The 22410-nt window shown below is 32.4% G+C and overlaps 1 protein-coding gene across 2 annotated transcripts; it reads right to left on the bottom strand.

Annotated features, from left to right (window-relative positions):
* Positions 1-6953: 6953 nt before the first annotated feature.
* LOC110624784 (NAC domain containing protein 50) lies at positions 6954-19360 on the bottom strand. Of its 2 annotated transcripts, XM_021770104.2 has the most exons (5): positions 19214-19360; positions 18861-19062; positions 18044-18321; positions 17515-17700; positions 6954-7815 (listed from the first exon to the last, which is right to left on the bottom strand). In XM_021770104.2, exons 2-5 carry the CDS (start codon positions 19015-19017, stop codon positions 7198-7200), a joined length of 1239 nt encoding a protein of 412 aa, XP_021625796.1. In that variant the 5' UTR covers positions 19018-19062; positions 19214-19360; the 3' UTR covers positions 6954-7197. The 2 variants fall into 2 exon arrangements, with proteins under 2 accessions (XP_021625796.1, XP_021625795.1); XM_021770103.2 differs by having other exon boundaries at positions 18861-19306.
* Between the last annotated feature and the right edge of the window lie 3050 nt (positions 19361-22410).

Here is a 22410-nt window from a genome sequence, read left to right as displayed (position 1 = left end):
GAGAGGGGTTTGACTGCGGTGTCTCATGGAAGACGCTCTTAAGGAATGGATCTTACGTAATTGCATTCGAAAGGAGTGAGCATGAAATGACAGTCTTGTCCTCGTTAAATTGGGTGCGGTTCACGCATTTCCTCCATTTCCTTTTTCTTAAAAAAAATTCCAAAAAGTTATTCTATGTATAAATAAAATATACTGGACCCCAAGCATTCGGCAGCGACTTTACGTTCTACCATTAATTTTTTTCAGACAAATAAAAAATTTGATTCTAATATTCATTTTTAAAAAAATCAGTTAACATTCTTGGATTTTGATGGATAATTTTTAACATTTGATTTTTATAAAAATATATTATTTAATTTTTAAATTTTATAAAATATATTTATTATCTTTGTACATATCATTTTTACTGCTAATTCTAATATTTATTGTAGTGATATCAACATAATTTTTATTAAATTTATCTTAGTTAATTATAATTATTTAAATTTTAATTTTTCCTAGAGTTACTTTTTTTACTAATTATTTATTATTGTTCCTAGCAGCAAATTTTATTAATTGTTGGAGACGTAAGCTGATTTCCCTTGCTACAAAACTAATTTTACCACCTCTAAGTCAGTTGAGGTACCATCTCATAAATTTGTTTTGTGGCTTTATGCAAATAAAAATTTTGTTGTGGCTTTATGCAAATAAGATATATAAGTATACCATTTTCAGTATCATCTCTAGTAGAGCGAGCAGTATTCGGTTTAAATCAAAAAAATCGATTGAACCGAATTAATTTTAAAATTCAGTTCGATTTTTTATTCAATTTAGTTCGATTCGATTTTTAATTTCAAAAATTTCAGTTATTTCGGTTCGGTTTGGTTTTGATCAGAAAAAATCTAAAAAATCGAACTGAACCAATATGTTATTTTCAATAATATAGAGAAATTAAATTATATTAAGATTAAAATATTTTAATTAAGTTTTAAAATATTAAAAATAAAGTGTAAAAAATAAAAAATTTATTAAAAATCGAAACCGATCAAATTCAATCGAATAGAATCGAATCAGACCGGTTCGGTTCGATTCGATTTCTAACCAAAATCATTTTGGTTCAATTTTTATAAATATTTTTTTTTGAAGTCACAATTTTTATAAATATTAAAATTTTAATTTCTAATTTATTCAATCTAGTTTGATTTTAAATCGAACCAACCGAATGCCCTCACCTACTTTCTAGTTGTTTGATGTTTATAGTTCTGACAAGGAAATAAATGACATTTGAGAAGCAATGGTAAACAAAACTATGCTAAAGATGTTGGCAAAAAACAAAAAATTCATTGGCAATCATTACAATAGAGAAATGGCAAGGACATATAAATCAATATGCATATTAATGAGTACTACAAATTTATAGAAGACTTCAAAAATGAAAATGTTACTTTTCATGAGGAATTTATTGTTGGGATACTAATAAAAAAATTATCATATTTAATTCATGACTATAAATAATAATTTAAAGCTTAAATATAAATAATTTTTATTTGCAGACTTAATCGCTCATATAATTATTATTATTATTATTATATATATTAATAAGAAATAATTCAAAGCTGACAAAGGAAATTAGATTTTCCAAAGCATTTGGTGCAACAAGCTTTACAAGACAAAACAAAAAAATATGAAAATAAATATGATTATAAGCTCAAACTGAAAAATCCACTTTTAAGAAAAAAGGTAATTGCTTTCTTTTTTTTATTTTTTTGGCAAAGGAGGACATCATGCTATTCAATATAACAAAAACTGAACAGAGAGAAATGAGAATAATTATCTATTTAAATACTTAATATATTGAAACAAGTAAGCACGCCGAATTATATATGTTTGTTTTCATAAGCAAGTATGTCCATAAAACGAGTTATTAAAAGTATACATATGTGTGTAATAGATCATATTCAATTACGAGTATATTGCTGATTCATTAAGAACATATGTGTAATATTTCATTTTATTAAGTCAACACGTGCGTAAAGCAGACACATTAAGTTAGCACACATATAATTTAGTTGTAAAAACTAGCATATCAATTTCTTTTTTATTAATAAAATTTAAATTTATTTAACTATTAGACCAAAAAGTATAGTATGATAATCATTCTTCACGTGAATAATGTGGTAAATATGAATGAATAGGTGATACATTCTGATGCTACTACACATATTTATGCAGACAAAAGTGTGTTTCCATTCTATTCTCAAGTGAAGGAAAATAATCTATTTATTTTGGTGAGTCCAGATTCAAGTTCTATGTTTGCATTTCGATGTAATTTTAAATAATTTTTAAAATAAAAATTAAAAATAAATGGTACAATTATTAAATATGCAGTCTACAATTTCAACGGTGATTGATTTTATTTAATAATAATAATTATAAATATTTTATAATAAATATTTTTTATGCAAAAGAATAGTATATCCAAAAGAAAATCGAGCCAACTATTACACAACTCTAGGGTAGACAAACCCTGACAATCCCACAGAAAGAAAGGCATGACTTCACCAAAAGGATGCGAGAGAAGGTAGAGTATCCCTTCAACACCTACAGCCTTATTTTCTTGTCAAACCGCTACCTGGTTAGCTTTCCGAAAACAATGCCGAAGAGAGACGTGCCAATCACAACCAAGGAATTACTTGCACTGCAACACCAACGAAGCTTCAAATAAGGTTCCACATCTTAGGAGAGAAGACGAAGAATTGTGCGAGAATCCAACTCAACTACTAATTTTCGACAGCCACTATTCCAAGTGATATATAAACCATGTAATAAGGGACAAAGCTCAGCTTTCATGGAAGTGCAAATTCCTAGACGTACGAAGAAATCCTGTAACCACCTGCCATGATCATCCCGAAGGACTCCACCACCTCTCTCACAACCCGGGTTTCCCTTACATGCTTCCACCATCCAAAATGAGGTGGCTGCCATGAGACAACAACAACATTATGCTTGCATACCAAACTAGGGTCCATCTGATTCTTCTAGGCTTGGAAGTTAGTGTATACTTGATGTTTAATACTAGTCATACAAGAGTTATCATTGTAAGATATCCCTCTGAAAATCCAATCGTTACGCCACTTCCATAGCCACCGGGCCGCAAACCAGAGAATGGTAAAAGAAGGTCCATCCAAGGATAAACCCAAGTGTGTCACCATGAACAACCCAATCAGAGCAGGACATGTGAAAAAACTTGAGAGCAGAGTCCTAGTTCCATACAACCGTCCAAACACATCTTGCAAAGTGACAGTCCCGTAGCACATGCAGAATTGATTCACAAGAGTGACCACACCGCGTTCAAGAAACGTCAGATGTGAACTTCCACTTAAGTCGTTCCGGATTAGTCATAAGCCGCCCGTTAATTACTAACCAAGTGAATATTTGAACATGTTGAGGTTGAAGTACCTGTAACCTCTATAGAATACGCCATAAAGCATTCGGTTGAGCACCCATGCCCTCAAGGGTAAGCTAATAAGCAGATTTTACTGAAAAATTCTCACAGGACGTGTATTTCCATGCGAATCTATCCACAGTCGTGTAATCAAAGGATAAGAGAATGACTTCTAGACGTAGTAAAATAGTATCAAGTAACAAGTCATGCAACAGCTCCCATTTCCATCCTTGGCCATTCCAAAAGTGCGCCACAGATAGCTGCTACATGGCATAGGGATGGCCCTAATAACTGATTCACTCGATGGTTTATCACAAAGCCAAACATCATGCCAAAAACTCGTAAAATGACCATTGTGTAGCCATATAGATCCCCTTTCGGAGAAATAGTAGAGTATGAATAATACCTTGCCATATTAAAGAGGAACAGGAGTGCATCCCTAGGTCATTGAGGTGAGCCCATGACAATATTTAGCTTTCAAGATCTTCACCCATAAGGCATTCTCCTGTGTTAAAAACCTCCAGCCTCCTCGGATAACTGGCAGTGCTACATGCTCCCAATTCACCGGATGAACCTTCTTATTCCCTCTTTGATCACCCCAAAGAAAATTCTAATCTTTTTATCATATTCATCGTAGACGGATCTGGAAAGATACATAGTTTGCATGATATGATTGGGAAGTGCCATAAGGATAGATTTTGCCAGAGTAATATGACCAACAAAGGATACCATCTGAGTCTTCCAGCTGGCTAAATGAGTATCCATGTGTAATAGTAACGGCTCAAACAACAGCTTATTCAAAACGATCATGGACCATTAGAACACCCAAGTAAGAGCTCAAATCATCCACCATTTGTATCTTAGCTACATCACAGATAGCAGAGCGCATGGCCGGGTCTACATTGGGAGAGAAAAGAATTTTAGATTTAGCAGGATTTATTTTCTAACCTGAATACACCCTAAATCTCTGTAAGCATGACATAATTTCGGTAATTTGGTTAATTGATGCATCCACAAACAGTAACAGGTCATCAGCAAAAAACATATGCGGCAACTGCACCAACAAGATAAAGAAATAGGATGCCAAACATTCCCGTTGCTGGATATTATTTAATTTAAAATAGCACCATATATAAATTAATTAAAAATTATATGTATGTTATAATTATTACTGCAAAATAAAATTTATCTACTGTTAAAGTTATAAAATACATATTTACCGGTTAAATTAGTATTATCTTTAAAATTAAATATGAGTTAATATTATTTTTATATATGGAATTAGTTTATACTTAAAAAAATAATAAAATATTATATTTAGTATGTTACTTGAAATTTTAAACTTTAATTCTTGAAAATTGACTAAAATTAGGTCTAAATGAAAATGTTAAGTCAATTCATCCAAAATTTAAAGGTTTAAATTAAAATATAAAATAACGTAAATTTTAAGTTTTTTTCAATCAATTGTTAGGACATACTAATTATCTTATATTAAGAAAATGCTATTTATCAGCTTTATTTCTAATATTATTAATATTAACTGCAAAAGTGTGTAAAAGTGTGAAATACGTGTTGAATACAAAGGTCAATATATTTTTTTCAATAATTTTTATGAAATAAAATGAATAATAATTAGTGAAAGTATTAATTAACGGATATTTTTGTAAAACTCAAATAATAATTAATGAATTTTTTTATATCACATCAACGAAATAGTAAAAGATGTAACGGCTAAAATTAATAAAAAAATTAATTAATAAATTTTTTTAAAACTTAAAGATATTTGAGTATATTTTTCAAAATCGATAAAAATATTAATAAATTTTATATATTATACAAACTAAATAATAATTTTTTAAAAAATAAATATACTTCAATGTAATACTGTAGTTGAAAATAAAAAACACTAATTTTTTTATTTTTTTTTTAAAATTCTTCTAAAAGCTGATAATATTTATCAACACCTGTGCAAAATGAATTTGAGAATCTTTTGAAAATGAACTTTAAATTTTTGGATGTTAATGCTTCTTTTGATGCTCAATTTTGGAAAGAAGCTAATGTAAAAATTGATTTATTATGTAAATAAATTTGTATTTTAATATATTTATCTCTGAGAAATAAATTTATATGGTGCAAAATGTATTTTTAAAAGAAAGTACAGCCTTGAAAATGTCAAAGAAAATTGATGGTAAAAGATTTCTCTCTTTTGATATTTTTGCCATGTAGCTAAATTTTATTCCATTCAAATTTTAAATATTTTGATTTTGATTTTGATTTTTTTATTCATTAAATGAATGTTAATTATCTAAGTAATTTAAGGATTTAGAATTTTAATTAATATTTAATTTAAGTTAATTAAATTATTTATCCAGTAAAAATGATGATATGTGACGGGTTATGTAAAGTAATTTAAATTTAATTAAAATTAATTTAAAAAATTGCTACAATTAAAATAAATTTTAAAAATAAATTTTTTTTTATTCAAAATTAAAAATTTTAACTATAAATATAAAAAAATCATAAAATTTATAGTATTTTTAGGTTAATAAATCAATATAAAGCTCTAATATTTAAATTTTAAAATTTTAAATATAAATATAACTTAACATTGACGTTTTAAAATTTTTTATAAAATAGATTTTTAAAGAATAATATATGTGGCATGGTACGTGGATTAAACAATTTTTTATCAAAATTAATTGAGATAAATAATTAAAATTGAGTTAAATGTGAAAAAATTAATTTTATTATTTAAAATTTAAAATTTGAAATATAAATACATATTAAAAATAAAATATATTTTATCAACAATCATATTTTTAAATATTATATATATATATATATATATATATATATATATATATATATATATATATATATATATATATATATATATTTATTTTATAAGTATAAATAATTTATTAAAAATTTATTCTATTATAAAAATTTTATAATTAATAAATATTAAAAAAATATTATCATCTAAATAAAAAAGAAAGTATATTAATTATCAACCGATGAAAAAAAAATTCTAAAATTAAAATTATTCAAAAAGGAAATTGTAACTACCTACCAGCTGTCAATTGAACTTACCAAATACAGAACTAACAGTTTGGGCAATCCAATCATTCTCCTAATAACCTAGTAGAAGATTAAACCATGCACACAGCTAACTTGAAATAGAATAGATGTAAATTGAGAAAATGACATTTTTGTTTGAAAGTAGAAGAGGGCGAAGGATGCATTCAAGCCAATGCCAGTTAAATTGATTGTTTATTATTTTAACAAATTAAATTTAAGCAACTAAACTGAAACAGTGACCGAGGTTTGAGTAAATGGTTTGATAAAATTTACTCCCATCTTCCCTGTTGAGGAAGAAGAAAAGATAAAGTGTTGCAGAGATGTAGAACTGACTAAGAAAATGGAATTGATCATGAGAGATCAGAACGGATAAAGCTTAATCACTACAGGAACAACTCCAGACGAAAGGAATTAGGGATAAAAAAGCTGAATTCTGGACAGAGGGTACTAAAACAAACGATTGGCAGGGACTAAATATGGTGAAAGTTCAGAATTCAACAGTCTAAAATTGCCATTACAGATAGATAAAATCCAACATTACAATATTCCTACAACATTAATTATTAAAACAAACAACAATAATATCCTAATTTTACATACCCTCATATCATCTTCGCGGAAGGGAACAGGCCGCGCCAGGTACCCATGATTTGTACATCAGGATAACCAGATTGCAATATCATGGGTAGTTTCTATTTATCTGCAATACTCCTTTTCAAATCCTCATTTTCCTTGTTGAGAAAATCAATTCGAGATTGAAGAATGTTAATCATGGCTTGTGCACTCATTATTTCAAGCTTCAATGTCTCCCTCTCAACAGTTATCTTGTGGATCTCACTCTGCAAATCATTGATAAATTTCATGCAGCTAGGAGGCACTGAGGAATCGAGACTTGTAGTATCAAGTCTAGGTGGAGGAACATGGGGATTCTCTTTGGGTTCTATCGATTCCATCAGAGAAAATTCCAGCAATGCAGATATTGCCGTTGTGGTTGCTGCAGCAGTCGTCATTGTTGTGTCTGTAGTTGTTGTTGCAGCTGTTGATGTTGTAGATGAGCAAGGATCCTGAGTTGTTCTTGTTGAATTCTCCGAAGCGTTTGAACGGTTTGATACAGTATCACCATTATGCTTTCTTCTTTTATATTGGAGCAGGGGGAAGGATGCCTCTGTATTAAGCACACAAGGAGGATAATCATCCACCCTTTCAGTCTTGCACAATAGTAAATCATCTTTTTGAAACTCATTAATATTTTCAGAGTCCTTAGGAAGTTCGTTGATATTAAGAGGATCTCGATTGAAGGAATGAGTATCCTGCACGACAAGATTAACATTTTTAAATCACATTTCAGGATATGTTCAACCTGAATTGTAAAATCAGATTTGAAGTATTATTGCCACGAAAGATGATAGATATAGGACCAATCAAAGCAAAATAGAATAGACACTAGATGTTTCAACTTATGGGGTGAGGTCAATATTGCGACACTGATATTATTCAAGCAAGCATTAGGTGAACCTTTTAGGCCTTTTCGACTTTTCTTTTTCTTTTCTTTGTTTACTTTATTATGTTTGCACAGTATATTATTAATTTCTAAACATGCAAAAAGTTTTGAAGCTCAGACATTGAAAATAAATAGCATGTATTTAATCATGCAAGAGTTAAAACCAACTCAATTACACTTGTTAAATTAAGGAAAATTTGCAAAATATGCCAGTAAAATAACTACACACTAATAGCATCCACCATCAGCTTATCGTCATTACAATACAAAGCATCTCAAATTGGTCCTACTATAGATGGTTAGATACTGCATCTACAGTTCTTTAAAATTGTTCATATCCATCTAGGTGTGGCAACAGCATATCTAACCTAGTTCTAGCAAAAGCATTTCTAAAATTAGCTCCTTTGACCATTACTTTCAGTCCAAATAGGCCAAGCCAATATATGACAAAAACAATTTTATCAAGCTTGAAATGGAACAGTAGAACTACAGAGAGAGCACGAACAAGCTTCAGCTGCAATGCCAAAGGAGTGAACTTGGAGACTTTAAGACAAGTCACAATTGTTTTTCCTCCTAAGTCCTAAGTTGGTGTAGATGGATCATTTGCCTTCAAAACTTGCAAAAATATATTCACAGGTTTGTAGAATTATTGGATCAAGATCCCATAGCCATTCATTCTGCAACCAGACTGCAGATACTTGTTTGTTTACATTTGATCCCACTAAACATATGACATATTCCTTGTTCTTATCATTTTGTGTTTTATATTCAATATTATTGTACAATACATCAGTCGTTCATATTAAATTAATCCACCTAATGATTGCATGATTAGCTAGTCTATTAAATTCCTTGACCATTTGTGTTTTATATTCAATAGTTTTGGTTGTTACCGTGCACATTCTGAGGCCTGAAAACAGCCACAGAAAGCTTCTAATCTCCACTTCTCCTCAAACTTCAATAGCTAAAAAAGATAAATATGGCATATTTTAGTTTGAAAGTCATCTTATTCCATTCACATATGTTATGAATAAAACCTGTTTAAAATATAAACTATGATCAATATTGTGAATCATTTGCATTTGTAGATAGACTTTCTGGTTATTGTCAGTCTTCATTATTATTTAGATTAGGATACATTTTCTAATTATTATCAATTTTTGTTATTATTTAGATTAGGATAAACTTTCTAATTATTACCAATCCTTATTATTGTTTAGATTAGGATAAACTTTCCAGTTATTATCAACTACTGTAGAACTTCTAATTTGTTAGATTTCTTATGCCATTGTATGACCTTCATTATATATATGGGGTTAATTATGAGTAATGAGAGAAGCAGATTAATTATAAACACATTGAGATTTAACACTCTCTCATTAACGAGTTTGAGATGTTAAGAACATCCTATGATAAGCTCCTTCCATATTAATCGTCCTGTGACACGATTTGTGAATTGGGATTACAACAAATTGGTATCATTATGGGAATCTAAAATGCTTCCTTCTGAGATTACGAAGGGATCATTTGGCACTTGTGTGGATGACACCAATATGTCAAGTTTTAAAATTAATAAGTATTGCTTCTTTGTACATTAAAAAGCTCACTAGATCTGAAATGGTGGAAAGAAGGGCCAAATGTCTTTCTTACAATGACAATGAATTGTATTTTGTAGGACGTCAATGTAAGAAATTCTTTCTATTGGAAGTAGAGCAAGATGATCAAATGCCGACAACAAAAGATGATGTTTCCAAAAGGAACATGCTATATCACTTTGGCGAAGTTTATCTACAATTTGAGCTTCATGCAAGCTCTTTCTCTGGGAGGAAAGTGATGTTATACATATCAGGGAGACCTTCTAATTGTTATCAAACCTTTATTTAGATTAGGATAAATTTTCTAATTCTATTATTAGATTAGGATAAACTTTCTGATTATTACCAATCTTTATTATTGTTTAAATTAAGATAAACTTTCTAGTTATCAGGACTTCTAATTCGTAAAGAATTCTAATTCTATTGTCCAACCTTCATTATATATATATGGGGTTAATGCACAAGTAATAAAGCAACCAAATTAATTATAGACACATTTGAGACTTGAGACTCTCTCTCATTGACAAGTCTAAGGTGTTAAGAGTTTCCTGTGATGAGCTCCTCCCCTATTAATTGTCCCGTGATGCTATCCATGATCCGGGACCTTAACACACACCCAAATCATGAAGAAAAACAATAGAAGAGTACTCATTGATCCTCTCCAAGCATCCCGTTTTAAAATTTGTTGCTAGTTTCAATTAATGAATATTTTCATCCAACAACTCTGCATATTATATGCTCAACAAACATGCACATATACCTTCAATAAAAAGAGATCTTCAAGCTACCTCATACTATTGCTTCCAGCTGCTCAAACAGCCTGTTACCATGGAATCCAACTTAATTCCATGTAAGTACTAATAGGGAATCCAGTATCCTATTGCTACATCCATGAACATATAAACTTTAAACCAAAAATTAACAGCTACCCAGCACTTATCAAACCATAAAACCAAAAACTAGCAAGATCAATGTGTCGTGCATATGATAAAGTCCATTGATAGAACATTCTTAATGGAAAACCCTCTTATTGACAATTATAACAGGTCCTTCCAACCAAACATATTCCTTGTCATAATTTGTTCCCATGGCATCAAAATGCCTATACATCAAATTCAAAATTCTACCACCCTTAATTTCTAAAAGATCCCCATCATCTGGCTCACCTATCAACTGTGCTTCTTAACCTAACCCCATCTTCCTCCAAGCATTGGAGAAGAATTGTCTGTTGTATCTTGCAACTTTTGCCCTAAAGCAAAAGCTTATGTCAAAATCTTGGTAGGGTTCCTAGATTTTCTATGTGATGTAACATAATCCTCATTATCATATTAAAAATAAATAAATAAATGCTTTTCACTCCTCCAAGAATATTCTTCTCCAGATTTTAGAAGGTAAATAATAATAAATTGTATATATTATGGGAAGAAGTCTAGGAATAATACATTACAAAAAAGCAAAAATATAACAAAGACCTTCCATCGGTAAACGGTCGGTAATTTCATTGTCGATATTTTAAATGGTTGGTAAGTAATCAGTAATTTACTTTAGCTACCACCTTTTTAATAATTTTACCAGTAAATTTCGGTGTTACTTTTTTGTTTTCTTGTAGTGATAAGTGAATATGTAGTGTGAATAGATGTGTAAAGTCGACAAAGGTTGGCTCTAGTTTTGGAGGGAAACTTTAAGAATCAGTTAAGCAGTTATAATTGCTCTAGCAAGTGGGAAAGAGAGAATAAAAGGGGGTAGCAACTCGTGCACTCATTATCCTATCACTCAATAATCAATACAAGACTTTTCTCTCTCTCCCCCCCCCCTATCTATTCTCTCCCTAATTTCTCTCTCTTCTCTCTAGTACTAACCTAACATTTAGTACTAGAGATTGAGTTTTGCTGGGCAAATCTCGAAAGAATTCAAGATGGTAGCTAGTCTGCTGTGGGCAGTCAAGAAGCAGTAAGGCTGGCAGAGATGAGGAGCAATTTAAAGCCTTCCATCTGAATTTCGAGGATCAAGAAAGGAAGTGGAAGTGCTAAGATCAAAATTCAAGAACCTGCAAGTAGGGGTGAGACATGATATGGACAACATAAAAAAAGAAATGCAAGAAACTAAGGAGTCTGTCACGTCTTTGGAGAACACTATTAAAGAGCTGAAAGCTTTAATAATGGGAATGAATGTTGCTATGGTGAGGGCCAATTCCACTACTTCCCAAGGAGACAATGGGGTGCAAAATTCAGAAATCCTGTCCCTTCCCAAAGAAATTGTTCCTCAGCAGGGTAAAGATAATGGATAGGTGAAGCTGGGAATGCAAGTTCTTATTGTGTTCATGCTATTTCCATGAAGCAGCAACTGACTAGCAGCAAGGAAGGAACTTCTAGAAATGTGTTTGCCCTGGAAAAAGGTAATCTTGCCTCTGAATTACAGCAACTCATTGACAAATATGTTAGGGATATTTGAGAGCCTTGAGCATTAACCCCTTTTAGATCCCATAACCACAGTATACCTTTACTACCAGGGACCAAGCCTATTAATATTAGGTCATGTAGGTACCCTCATCACCAATAACTGAGATAGAAACATTGGTTTCTTAAATGCTGAAATCTAGAGTAATTCAGCCAAGCACCAATCCTTTTTGCTCCCAAGTTTTACTAGTGAAAAAGAAGGATAGATCTCGAAGATTTTTCATAGATTATAGAAAATTTAATAATGCCATTATTAAGAATAAATTTTCTATCCCAATAATTGATGATTTACTTGATGGGTTACATGGGTCTACTTGGTTCTCTAAGATTGATTTAAGGGCAAGTTACCACCAAATTAAGATCCCCCCTGACATTCTTAAGAAAGCTCATACAACACACTATGGCCATTTCGAGTTCAAATTCATGCCATTTGAGCTAACAAATGCACCTATCACCTTCCAAACCCTAATGAATCACATCTTTCAGCGATTGAGGAAGTTTGTGTTAGTATTCTTTGATGATATATAGTATACAACACGGACTTGAGAAGCCACTTGCAGCATTTTGGAGGCAATATTTAAAGTCCAACAACAGCAGCTCTTTGCCAAGATGTCCAAGTGCTCTTTTGACAGGAATAAGGTGGATTATTTGGGTCATATATTAAGTGCAGAGATTGTGGCAACTGATCCAACTAAAGTGGAAGCAATGGTAACTTGGCAAGCACCTAAATCTGTCAAGGAACTAAGAAGTTTTTTGGCTGGACTGATTATTATAGAAAATATGTGAAGGAATATGGACTGATTATTATAGAAAATATGTGAAGGAATATGGACTGATTACCAGACCCTTGACAGATTTATTGAAGAATGATGGATTTCAACGGTCTGCAACTGCTTAAGAAGCTTTTGACAAGCTCAGGATTGCAATGGCATCGGCCCGTCTTAGCTCTACCCGATTTTACCAAGGAATTTGTGGTAGAAACTGACGCAAGCAGTAAAGGAATAGAGGCTTGTTACAGCAGGATGGACATCCTATTGCACTTATTTTCAAGACATTTGAGGCTAGAAATAAAGGGCATTCAGTATATGACAAAGAGTTGTTAGCCATCACATTTGTTGTGAGCAAATGGGGGCAATATGTTGAGCAAGGACCCTTCTACATAAAACTGACCATGAGAGAATCAAATACTTGTTAGAGCAAATGTTACATACCAACTTGCAATAGAGAGGTATTTCCAAGTTGCTTGGATTGGATTATAAAATCCTTATAAGAAAGGGGTGGAGAATTTGTTGCCAATGGTCTTTGCAGGCAACCTACTTTAGCATCCTCTCAATTATGTGCAATTTCTTCTGTGGTTGCAAGTACTTGGAGATTCACACTTGCTGCCAATTACAAGAAGGATGATAAGGCTATAGACCTAATCTCACAGCTGTCTCTGAACGCAAAGATTGCATCAAGGTTTGAGTATAAACAAAGGCTATTATATTACAAAAGCAGATTTTATGTATGGTCTTCTAGTACCTTGAGATAGCAGCTACTAGCCATGTATCATGACAGCCCTATAGGAGGCCATTTTGGTATAAATAATACCTATTCAAGGCTGCAAAGGCACTTTTATTGGCCTAAATTGCACTCTAATGTTCTGCAGTGGGTGCAATAGTGTTTTGTGCAACATGGTTTTGTGTGAGTTACTTGTAAAGTGAAAACAGCTTCATATCCTGGATTACTTCAGCCACTACCAGTTCCTTCCCATGCATGGCAACACATCCATGAATTTTATAAAGCAACTACCTAAATCAAAAGGCAAAGACTCATCTTAGTAGTGGTTTGTAGATTCACTAATTTTGCAGATTCAACAAGTATGGTGACTTCTTGGCCCTAGCACATCCTTTTACTGCTTTCACAGTAGCTAAAGTCTTCTTGGAAAATATCTACAAGCTGCATGGTGCCCCCATCTCCATTGTATCAAATGAGACGAGCTTTTTACAAGTTTGCTTTGGCAGGAGTTCTTCAAACAGCTAGGCACTTCATTGTCTTTTAGTAGTGCATATCATCGACAAAAGAATAGTCAAACTAACTAAGTGTTCAAACCAGTGCTTAGAATGCTATTTGAGATGCACGGTGCATCAGCAGCAATGCCATTTGCTGAATAATGGTGCCATTCTAGCTTCCATAGTGCCATCAAGATGTCACCATTTGAAGCTTTTATGGGTATACACCACCTTCATTTCCAGGCACTAGCATTAGTAATTCACCATTTCTGACTATGGAAGCTTCCAGTAGAGGCAACAAGTGCTCGAGATAAAGCAGCAGGCTAACAAAAAGAGAAGTGAAAGAGAATTTCAAGTTGAGTTTACGTGAAACTTCAACCACATTGACAGACTTCAATAGCTTTAAGGAAAGGTTTGAAGGTGGTAGCTTAGTATTATAGGCCATTTATGATTGAGAAAAGGCTTGGAAAGGTGGCATACCAGTTGTAGTTGCCTCCCTCTGCCTCCATTTGTCCGGTCTTTCATGTGTTTCTTCTCAAAAAGGACCAAGCTGCCTACCACTATTCAAGATGAAACAGTAGTGGCTCCAGAGCACATTCTTCAAGCCAGAACTGTGTCCTGAAATGGTCATCTGGTCTTGCAATGACTCATTAAATGGTCTAACTTGGCCCTAGAAGATGCAACATTGGAGGATCAAGCTCAATTTCCAGAATTTCAGAAGAATGCCCTCAAGGAAGTGTATTGTTAGACATTAAAGGAAGAAGTATAGGGATTATAAGTGAATATGAAGTGTGAATAGATGTGTGTAAAAGTGTGGAAAAGTCAACAAAGGTTGGCTCTAGTTTTCAAGGGAAACTTTGAGAATCTAGGCAGTTATAACTACTCTAGCAAGCAGGAAAGAGAGTATAAAAGGGGGTAGCAACTCTTCCATTCGTTATCCTATTATTCAAAATCCATGCAAGACTTCAACCTCTCCCCCCCGCCCCATCTCTTCTCTCCCTAATTTCTTTCCCTCTTCTCTCTAAACTCTCTTCTTTCTGCTAAATACCCTTTTGTTAGGCTCTAAAACCTAACATAAACATAAAAGTAATTGAGGATGAGAATATGTTTATAATAGAGAGATATACATAAAATATAAAGGGCTCTTTGAGGATTATTTGGTCAATTTTTGAAGAACTTAATCACTCAGACTAGATGTGCTCAAGTAAGGAGCCCTTTTTCCTTTTCTAGACGGTTTTCTTGTTTTTAGTTTGCACATTAGATTAAATTAGAGTATGAACTCTTATCACTTTTCCTGTTGTTAAAAAAATTATGCCATATAGTGATTGCTAAATCCAAATGTAGAGATACTAAACAAAATGATCCAGATTTGTAAAAGGCAGGAACCACAATTGGAGTAGCAACTCCATCCTATAACATCACTAGTTATGCTCTGTTGTTTGGATTCAATGCTATCAAAACAAGACTTGTTGAATGATTGTTTAGTATTGCATAAAATAAATATCTTTGGGTCCATCATTCAAAAGGATCTTCTGCATATGGAGGCTAGGCCTTTATGGCACAATATAGGGAATAGTCAACAAGGTTCAAAGTTGTTTCTTTTTTTTTTTTTTGGGAGGCGGAGGTGTGTGTTGGGGGGGGGGGGAGCTGTTCCTTGTACAACATACAGTTACCAAATATTGATGTGCGCAAAGTAACCCATCCCTTGGATATAAAACAACTAAATACTATGCTGCCTTCAGAGGCATGTTTTTTTTCACTCAGAAGCAGCTTGGGAAGGATTATTTGCACTAGATAATTTCATGCAACAAGGAAAATAATTGACAAATGGATGCATCATCATGAGAGTAAGATGAATCGCTTGCTCCTAAATAATGAAGTCTTTGGTAGTTGGCCTAATAAGTCAGAATATATTAAAGGATCGTATGAAAATTTAGAAAAAGAGTTCTACTTGGAGGGTTTTATAGTAGAGAGGCAGAGGATGAGACAGAAGCAATTCCTTTCACGCAAATTTTTAAAGCTTACGTGAATGTAGAACCATCTATAGAGAAACTTAAAGGTAGATGGATGCAAACTTTAAAGGATGAATCTAGTTCTTTTGCTAACTCATAAAGCCTTGTATAAGATAGGTTTCCCATTATAAACCCCTAATATTCATGGGTGGCACTACATCTGATGCTTGTACACATGCTTGTATCAATGTATCGTGATAGAAGGAACCACCTAGATATGCAACTAGATTGGGATCAAGGCTTAACTGAGTTGAGGTTTCATATATAATATTTAACACCAATAGTGAGCACCCTAAACCCTCCTTGAAACATAGGCATTCCACCTCTTGGTGCATAATTTTGCCAAATATATTCCACAATTCCCTGAACCCAGGTTCTACCTCTCTGTTGGTGTAATGGAGTGATTACCATCCTCATCATGGTTTTAAATAAAGGTCGTTCAGTTACATAACAGCCATTATTTATAGGTATTTGACTCTCCTGTTACCGTTACATCCTTTATTTAAAGGGAAAGAAAAATTTGTTCCTGTAACGGTCGTTATGGCCGTTATATAACAGTAGTGTCCATTATTTACAGTTAAGTAATGGTAATGATCTGTTAACTAATTTTCTTTAAGCCAAATGAGGGCAACAACTCAATTTTTTTTTCTAAAATTGGAAAGTTTTATACTGTTGTATATCACTTTTCTCAAATTTCTATTAAAAGTTAATTATTTTCTGCAAATGTCTCACTTCTTTTCTCTTAAATTAAGATCATCAACTATCTAATTCTATATATTTATACACTATAAAATTTGAGTTATTTATCTTTGTTTTACTTATTTGTTAAATAAAATAATGTTGGATGTCAAGTTTTTTTTTTTGTTAAATTTGGAGTATGAAAATTTATTTTTTACTATCCATGTTATCTATATTATTATTTTAGCTATAAATTAATTATTGTTAAAAATGTCTAATAATGATAGATTGAATGTCTTTAGTTGATGTTATTAATGCTTATTATTTGATTGGGTATCTTAGTTATACTCATAACTTTAAATTTCTTTTAATTCATGAGTTAGGCAAATTTTTTTAAAAAAATTACATAGCTATAAATCGTTACCATTACGGCTGTTATAGGCCTATTTTCATTACCTATAACCATGACCGGGAATGCAGCGCGAAAATAGTGATTGTTTAATAGTATGTGTGTATCACTCACCAGGAAAATATATAACTTGACTTCACAAAGGTGTCAGCAAAAAACCTACTAGTTGCATTTCTCTTTTTTGTTTGGGTGTCTCATTTCATTATATTACTGCCTTATTGCCTCCCTCATCTATCACATATTTTGGACATAATTACACCATGATGTAATGATTATTTTCATTAAAACCAAACTTAGCATCTTTAGTTCAAGAAAAGAAATGGAAAGATAAACAAAAAAGCAAACATAAACAAAAAAGCGAACATACCTGCTCAACACGATTTATTTCTGTACAAGTATCATGAACAGGCACATCATCCACAGCATCCTCTCCAGGAACAAGAGCTGTCACACCATCATCCCACTCCTCCTCTATAAAAGGTGCATAACGATTTCCATTTGGGGGTCCTATATTGTTCTTGTGAAATACTCTACACAGCACATATGAATCGGTCTTCACCCAAAAGACGAATAACAAACAAGCAACAACCGTGAGATTTCCAACAAAAATAGCAATGCACTTTGGTTGCTCAGAAATGCAATGGGAATAGCAACAACTAAAGCTGTCAAGCCCCACATTTTTAAGATCCCAGAATGTAAACTAGTTTGGATATCACCCATTCATATCACACAACTTTACACATAACAAACCCAATGTTTCTTTATCCATATAGTGACAGAACAATACATGGTATTTCCAACAGACATTTTCTAGTCAATGTCTTACCTTTCTATGCAAGCAAATAAAAACCTGCATCACCATAAACCGTTAACAACAATTCTGCCTACTGGCTCACCTGCATGGCTCCAATTTTTTCCAATTCTTCATCAACAAGGCGGTATTCATGCATAACCCAGTTGGTGCGCTGCCCCCCTGGGGCACGCCCACTATGAAATACGAGCGTCTTCTTCATTGCTATGAGTTGGGAATTACGCCGGACCTCCCTATCCTTGCCAGTGGCTTTCCAGTATCCTTTACTTGTTGCCCTATTCATTCTTGCTCCATTCCCATACTTCCTGTCCAAGGCACTAAAAAAGTACCATTCCTGATCTCTGCTTTTCAACCATGACTTATCTACAATCCCAAAAGTTTCAAATAGTAAGAACCGAGGGGAATTAAAATAACATACAAAAATAACTTTAACCCTCCATTTGGAATCAAGAATTTAATTCAATTGATTTCTTTTCTTAATAAAAAAGAAGTTGAAATCTTACATGTTTTGCAAGAATTCATTTGAAATCTTTCCTTGCAAAGTGAATCATGCCAAACAAAGGGTAAATGTGAAAAAAATAAATAAAAAAAATAAAATAGTTCTTTAAAGAGGATAGATATCCAGTCAACCACATATATTACATAAGCAGTGCTAGCATAACCAGGAAATAATAGATAAATAAATAAGAAAAGGGAATAGCTAATACAACCAATAACCCACAAGCTAAAAAGAGCACTGAGAAACAAACTTTCAAACAATAATACCAGCAAGCCAAGCTGAAACTTGTTTCTTGAAATAAGGGAACTAACAAGAAGAAGCTCAACCCAAATTTAAAAAAATAAAATAAAATTTACATATATGATAAAAATCAGAGAGAAGTGAAGAAATTAAAATGGGTAACCTGCAAGGTCCCAAGGCTCGTTTTTATAGATATCGACCTCAGCAATAGCATTAAAACGGACAGGTTTATTAGAAACCTTCCGTTTCAAATAATAACTAACAAGCTCCTCATCCGTAGGGTGAAATCGAAACCCAGGTGCCAAAGCCGTAGTTTTCATCGTTCCTTCAGGTGCTATCGCTGCAGCAGGTGCCTGTGCTTGTGCCTGTGGCGGCGTAGAAGTTTCCCGACCCATTAAAGAGGTCAGAGAAAGAGAAGAAATGGAGAAGTGGGTTAGGGTTTCGTGGACATGAGAGAGAAGGGAGAAGGAAGAAGATAAGGATTGATTGATTGAAAGTGAAGAAACAGAGGGTTACCTTCGATTGCAAGCAATTTGGTTGGGTTCTTCTTCAGGCGTTTATTGAGTGCGAAAATTTTGACCTCTTAGGTGGATTCATTTTCTGCTTTTTTTTTTTTTTTTTTTTAAGAATTTCTTTATGTCAAAAGAGAAACTGGGTAAAGGGAGAGGTCAAGGTTTCTATGCCAGGTAAACCAAAGCCTCCATCTTTGGTTTCAAAGTTGTATTCATTTATTACTGACAAAAATATATTATTGACCTAAGGATTTCAATTAATTTTTTTAAAATCATTTAAAATTTAATCCCTTATATAAATTTCAAAAATTAAACAGTTGCAATTTTAAAATTCTGAAGATCAAGGTAATTATATTTTATAAATTTAGAAAATTAAATAATTATTATTTTCAAATTTTATAGATTGATTAGGAATAAGGTATTTTTAGTCATCTTATACATCATTAACTATTTAATAAATGTAAAAATTAAGTGGTTAATTATCTAAAAGGATAAGACTAACTATTTTTGTTTGGTCAGAAGGTAAAATATATTTTATAAATATATGGTTAAAGTTCATTATATAAAAAAATTTAATAACTGCATCTTTAATCCAAAAGAGCCTGGCAATTTCAAATTAAGGATGTCACGACTGTTCAAGAGGTTGCAGGCTATCTATCTCTCAATACTTTAAGCTTTTAAGCTTTTAAACATACTAAGGGAACAAATCACAGGAAATAATAGACAATCTATATCAATGTTACAAAGAAGATGTGAGCTATTGGGGATAGCAACGGATCCGATATTTTCGGGTATTAAATCTGACTAAATTTTAATAGGACGGATTTGAGTGTTATAATCGGATTTTGGACGGATTCGAATTTACAAAATAATATCCGTTGCGAGTTCGAATTGGATTCGGATTTTATGTATAGGGTATTCATTATCCAACCCTATTTATATAAATAATTAATTTAATATAAAAATTATATTTTACAATAATATTTATAAATTTTTATATATTTTTTTATTTAAAAATTAAAATTTAAATATTTTTTAAAAATATTAGATTTTTTAAATGAAAATTATTAATAAAAAATATTTTTTATAAAAATCATTAATTAAAATATATAAGACTAAACGGGTTCAGATTTTATTCAAATAATAACAATCGGGTTTGTGACGAATTCGGGTAGTTTAGATTAATTTTTAATCGGATTCGGAATAGATTCAGATATTGCTAATATAAATCGAATTGGGGTTCGGGGAGTTTAATTTTAACGGGTATACATCCTTATGAGTTATCCTAATACACTGCTTGTTGATTCGAATAACATTAAGAGAGGCTTATCTCTTTGGTGGGATGACTCAATTGAATTGACACCTCATCTTTGGTGCTAGAGTTTTGTAAATTACCATGTCTCTTTGTTAGTTACCAAGTAATGCCGGAAAATATCTTTTGTCTACCGATGCCGGATAGAGTGAGAAGGAATGATTTTTGGGCTGACTTAACTCAATTGAGACTCCATGCTTCTGTCTCATGGTGTTATATTGGTGATTTTAATGTTATTTGCTCCCCTACGGATAAAATTGGTGGTCGTTTTATGAGTATTTCTCATGTTTCAGGTTTTTATGTTTTCATTCAAAGTTGTGCGCTATTAGAATTAGGGAGATTTACATTTTAGTTTTTGGGTATTGCCATTATTAATAAGTCAGTCCTTGCATTTTCAGAAACCTATTAAAATGTCCTTAACTTTTCTCTCCATCAACGAAATAGTAGATAAAAGATGAGAGAGAAATTTTTAAAATTCAATTTTGCCCTCAAATGAAACCCCTTATTTAATCATTGGATATTATTATTATTAACAAGTCAGTCCCTACATTTTCAAAGATCTATTAAAACGTCCTTATCTTTTCTCATATCTATTAAAACGTCCTTATCATTTTTTTTCGTCAACAAAATAATCCCTCCTCCTTCTTAAAAAAGAAGAAAAAGAAGAAGAAGATGATGATGATGATGAAGGAGAAGAAGAAGAAAAAGAAAAAAGAAGAAGAATAAAAAGAAGAAGAAAGAGAAGAAGAAGAGGATGATGATGAAGAAAAAAAAGGAAGAAGAAGAAAAAACTCCTCCTCCTTAAAAAAGAAGAATCAAAGAAGAAGAATCAAAGAAGAAGAAGAAAAAGAAAAATCAAAGAAGAAGAAGAAGATGATGAAGAATCAATGAAGAAGAAGGAGGAGAAGGAAGAGAAAAAGAAGGGGGTAATTTGGTCTTTTGCTATATTTTTAACGGTAGAAATAGATGGAATGACTATTTTGTTGACGGAGAGAAAAGATAAAGATGTTTTAATAGGTTTTTGAAAATGCAGGGATTGACTTGTTAATAATGGCAATATCCAGGGACCAAATTGTAAATCTCCCTTAGAATTATTATGGCAGGCCTCTCATTTTACTTGGTTCAATAAATATTTTGGAGCTCAAGCTATTCAACAAAGGTTAGATAGAGCACTAGTTTCAACAAAGTGGAGATAATGTTTTTCACGGACTCATCTTGTGCACGAATCTTTGGTGGATCAAATCATAGACCTTTATTGTTATTTTTAGATCATCTTCCAACCAAACGTACTTTCTTATTTCAATTTGAAGCAAAGTGGTTACTCCATTCTCAATATTCTGAAATTGTTTCTAACGTCTGGCGTACACCTATTTGTGGTTCTTTAATGTTCTCCTTTTTGCAGAGGTTGAAGGCCAGAAGAACCCACTTGATGAGTCAATGGCATAGAATATGTAGTCTATTCAACACCAATTGGAGGATCTTTATTTCAAACCTTTTGATGCTCACAATGCGATTCTTGAGTCTTCATTATTGTCAGAACTCCAAGAATTACGACAGCGTGACGAGCTCCATTGGAAACAACGATCTCGAGTGCAATGGTTACAAGAAGGCGATCATAACTCTAAATTTTTTCATATGACCAGCATACAATGGCGGCAGCGTGATGTGATTTGCAAATTGCAGAATGAGTTGGGTATGTGGATTGAAGGAGATTCTATGATACAAATTATGGTTAGGGATTTTTTTCTAGCAACTTTATACGGCAGGGCATATTGCCGATAGTGAATCAGTGGTTAGTCTAATTTCTCGCTTGGTCACAAAGGAAATCAATGTTATGTTTTGGTGTCATTGTCAAATGATGAGGTTAAAAAGGCAGTCTTTGATTAGGG

Source organism: Manihot esculenta, chromosome 10 (assembly GCF_001659605.2).
Source record: "Manihot esculenta cultivar AM560-2 chromosome 10, M.esculenta_v8, whole genome shotgun sequence".
In the NCBI taxonomy this organism is placed as follows: Eukaryota; Viridiplantae; Streptophyta; class Magnoliopsida; order Malpighiales; family Euphorbiaceae; genus Manihot; species Manihot esculenta.
Note: the sequence above shows the minus strand (reverse complement) of the source record. Positions and strands in the feature narration are given on the sequence as shown.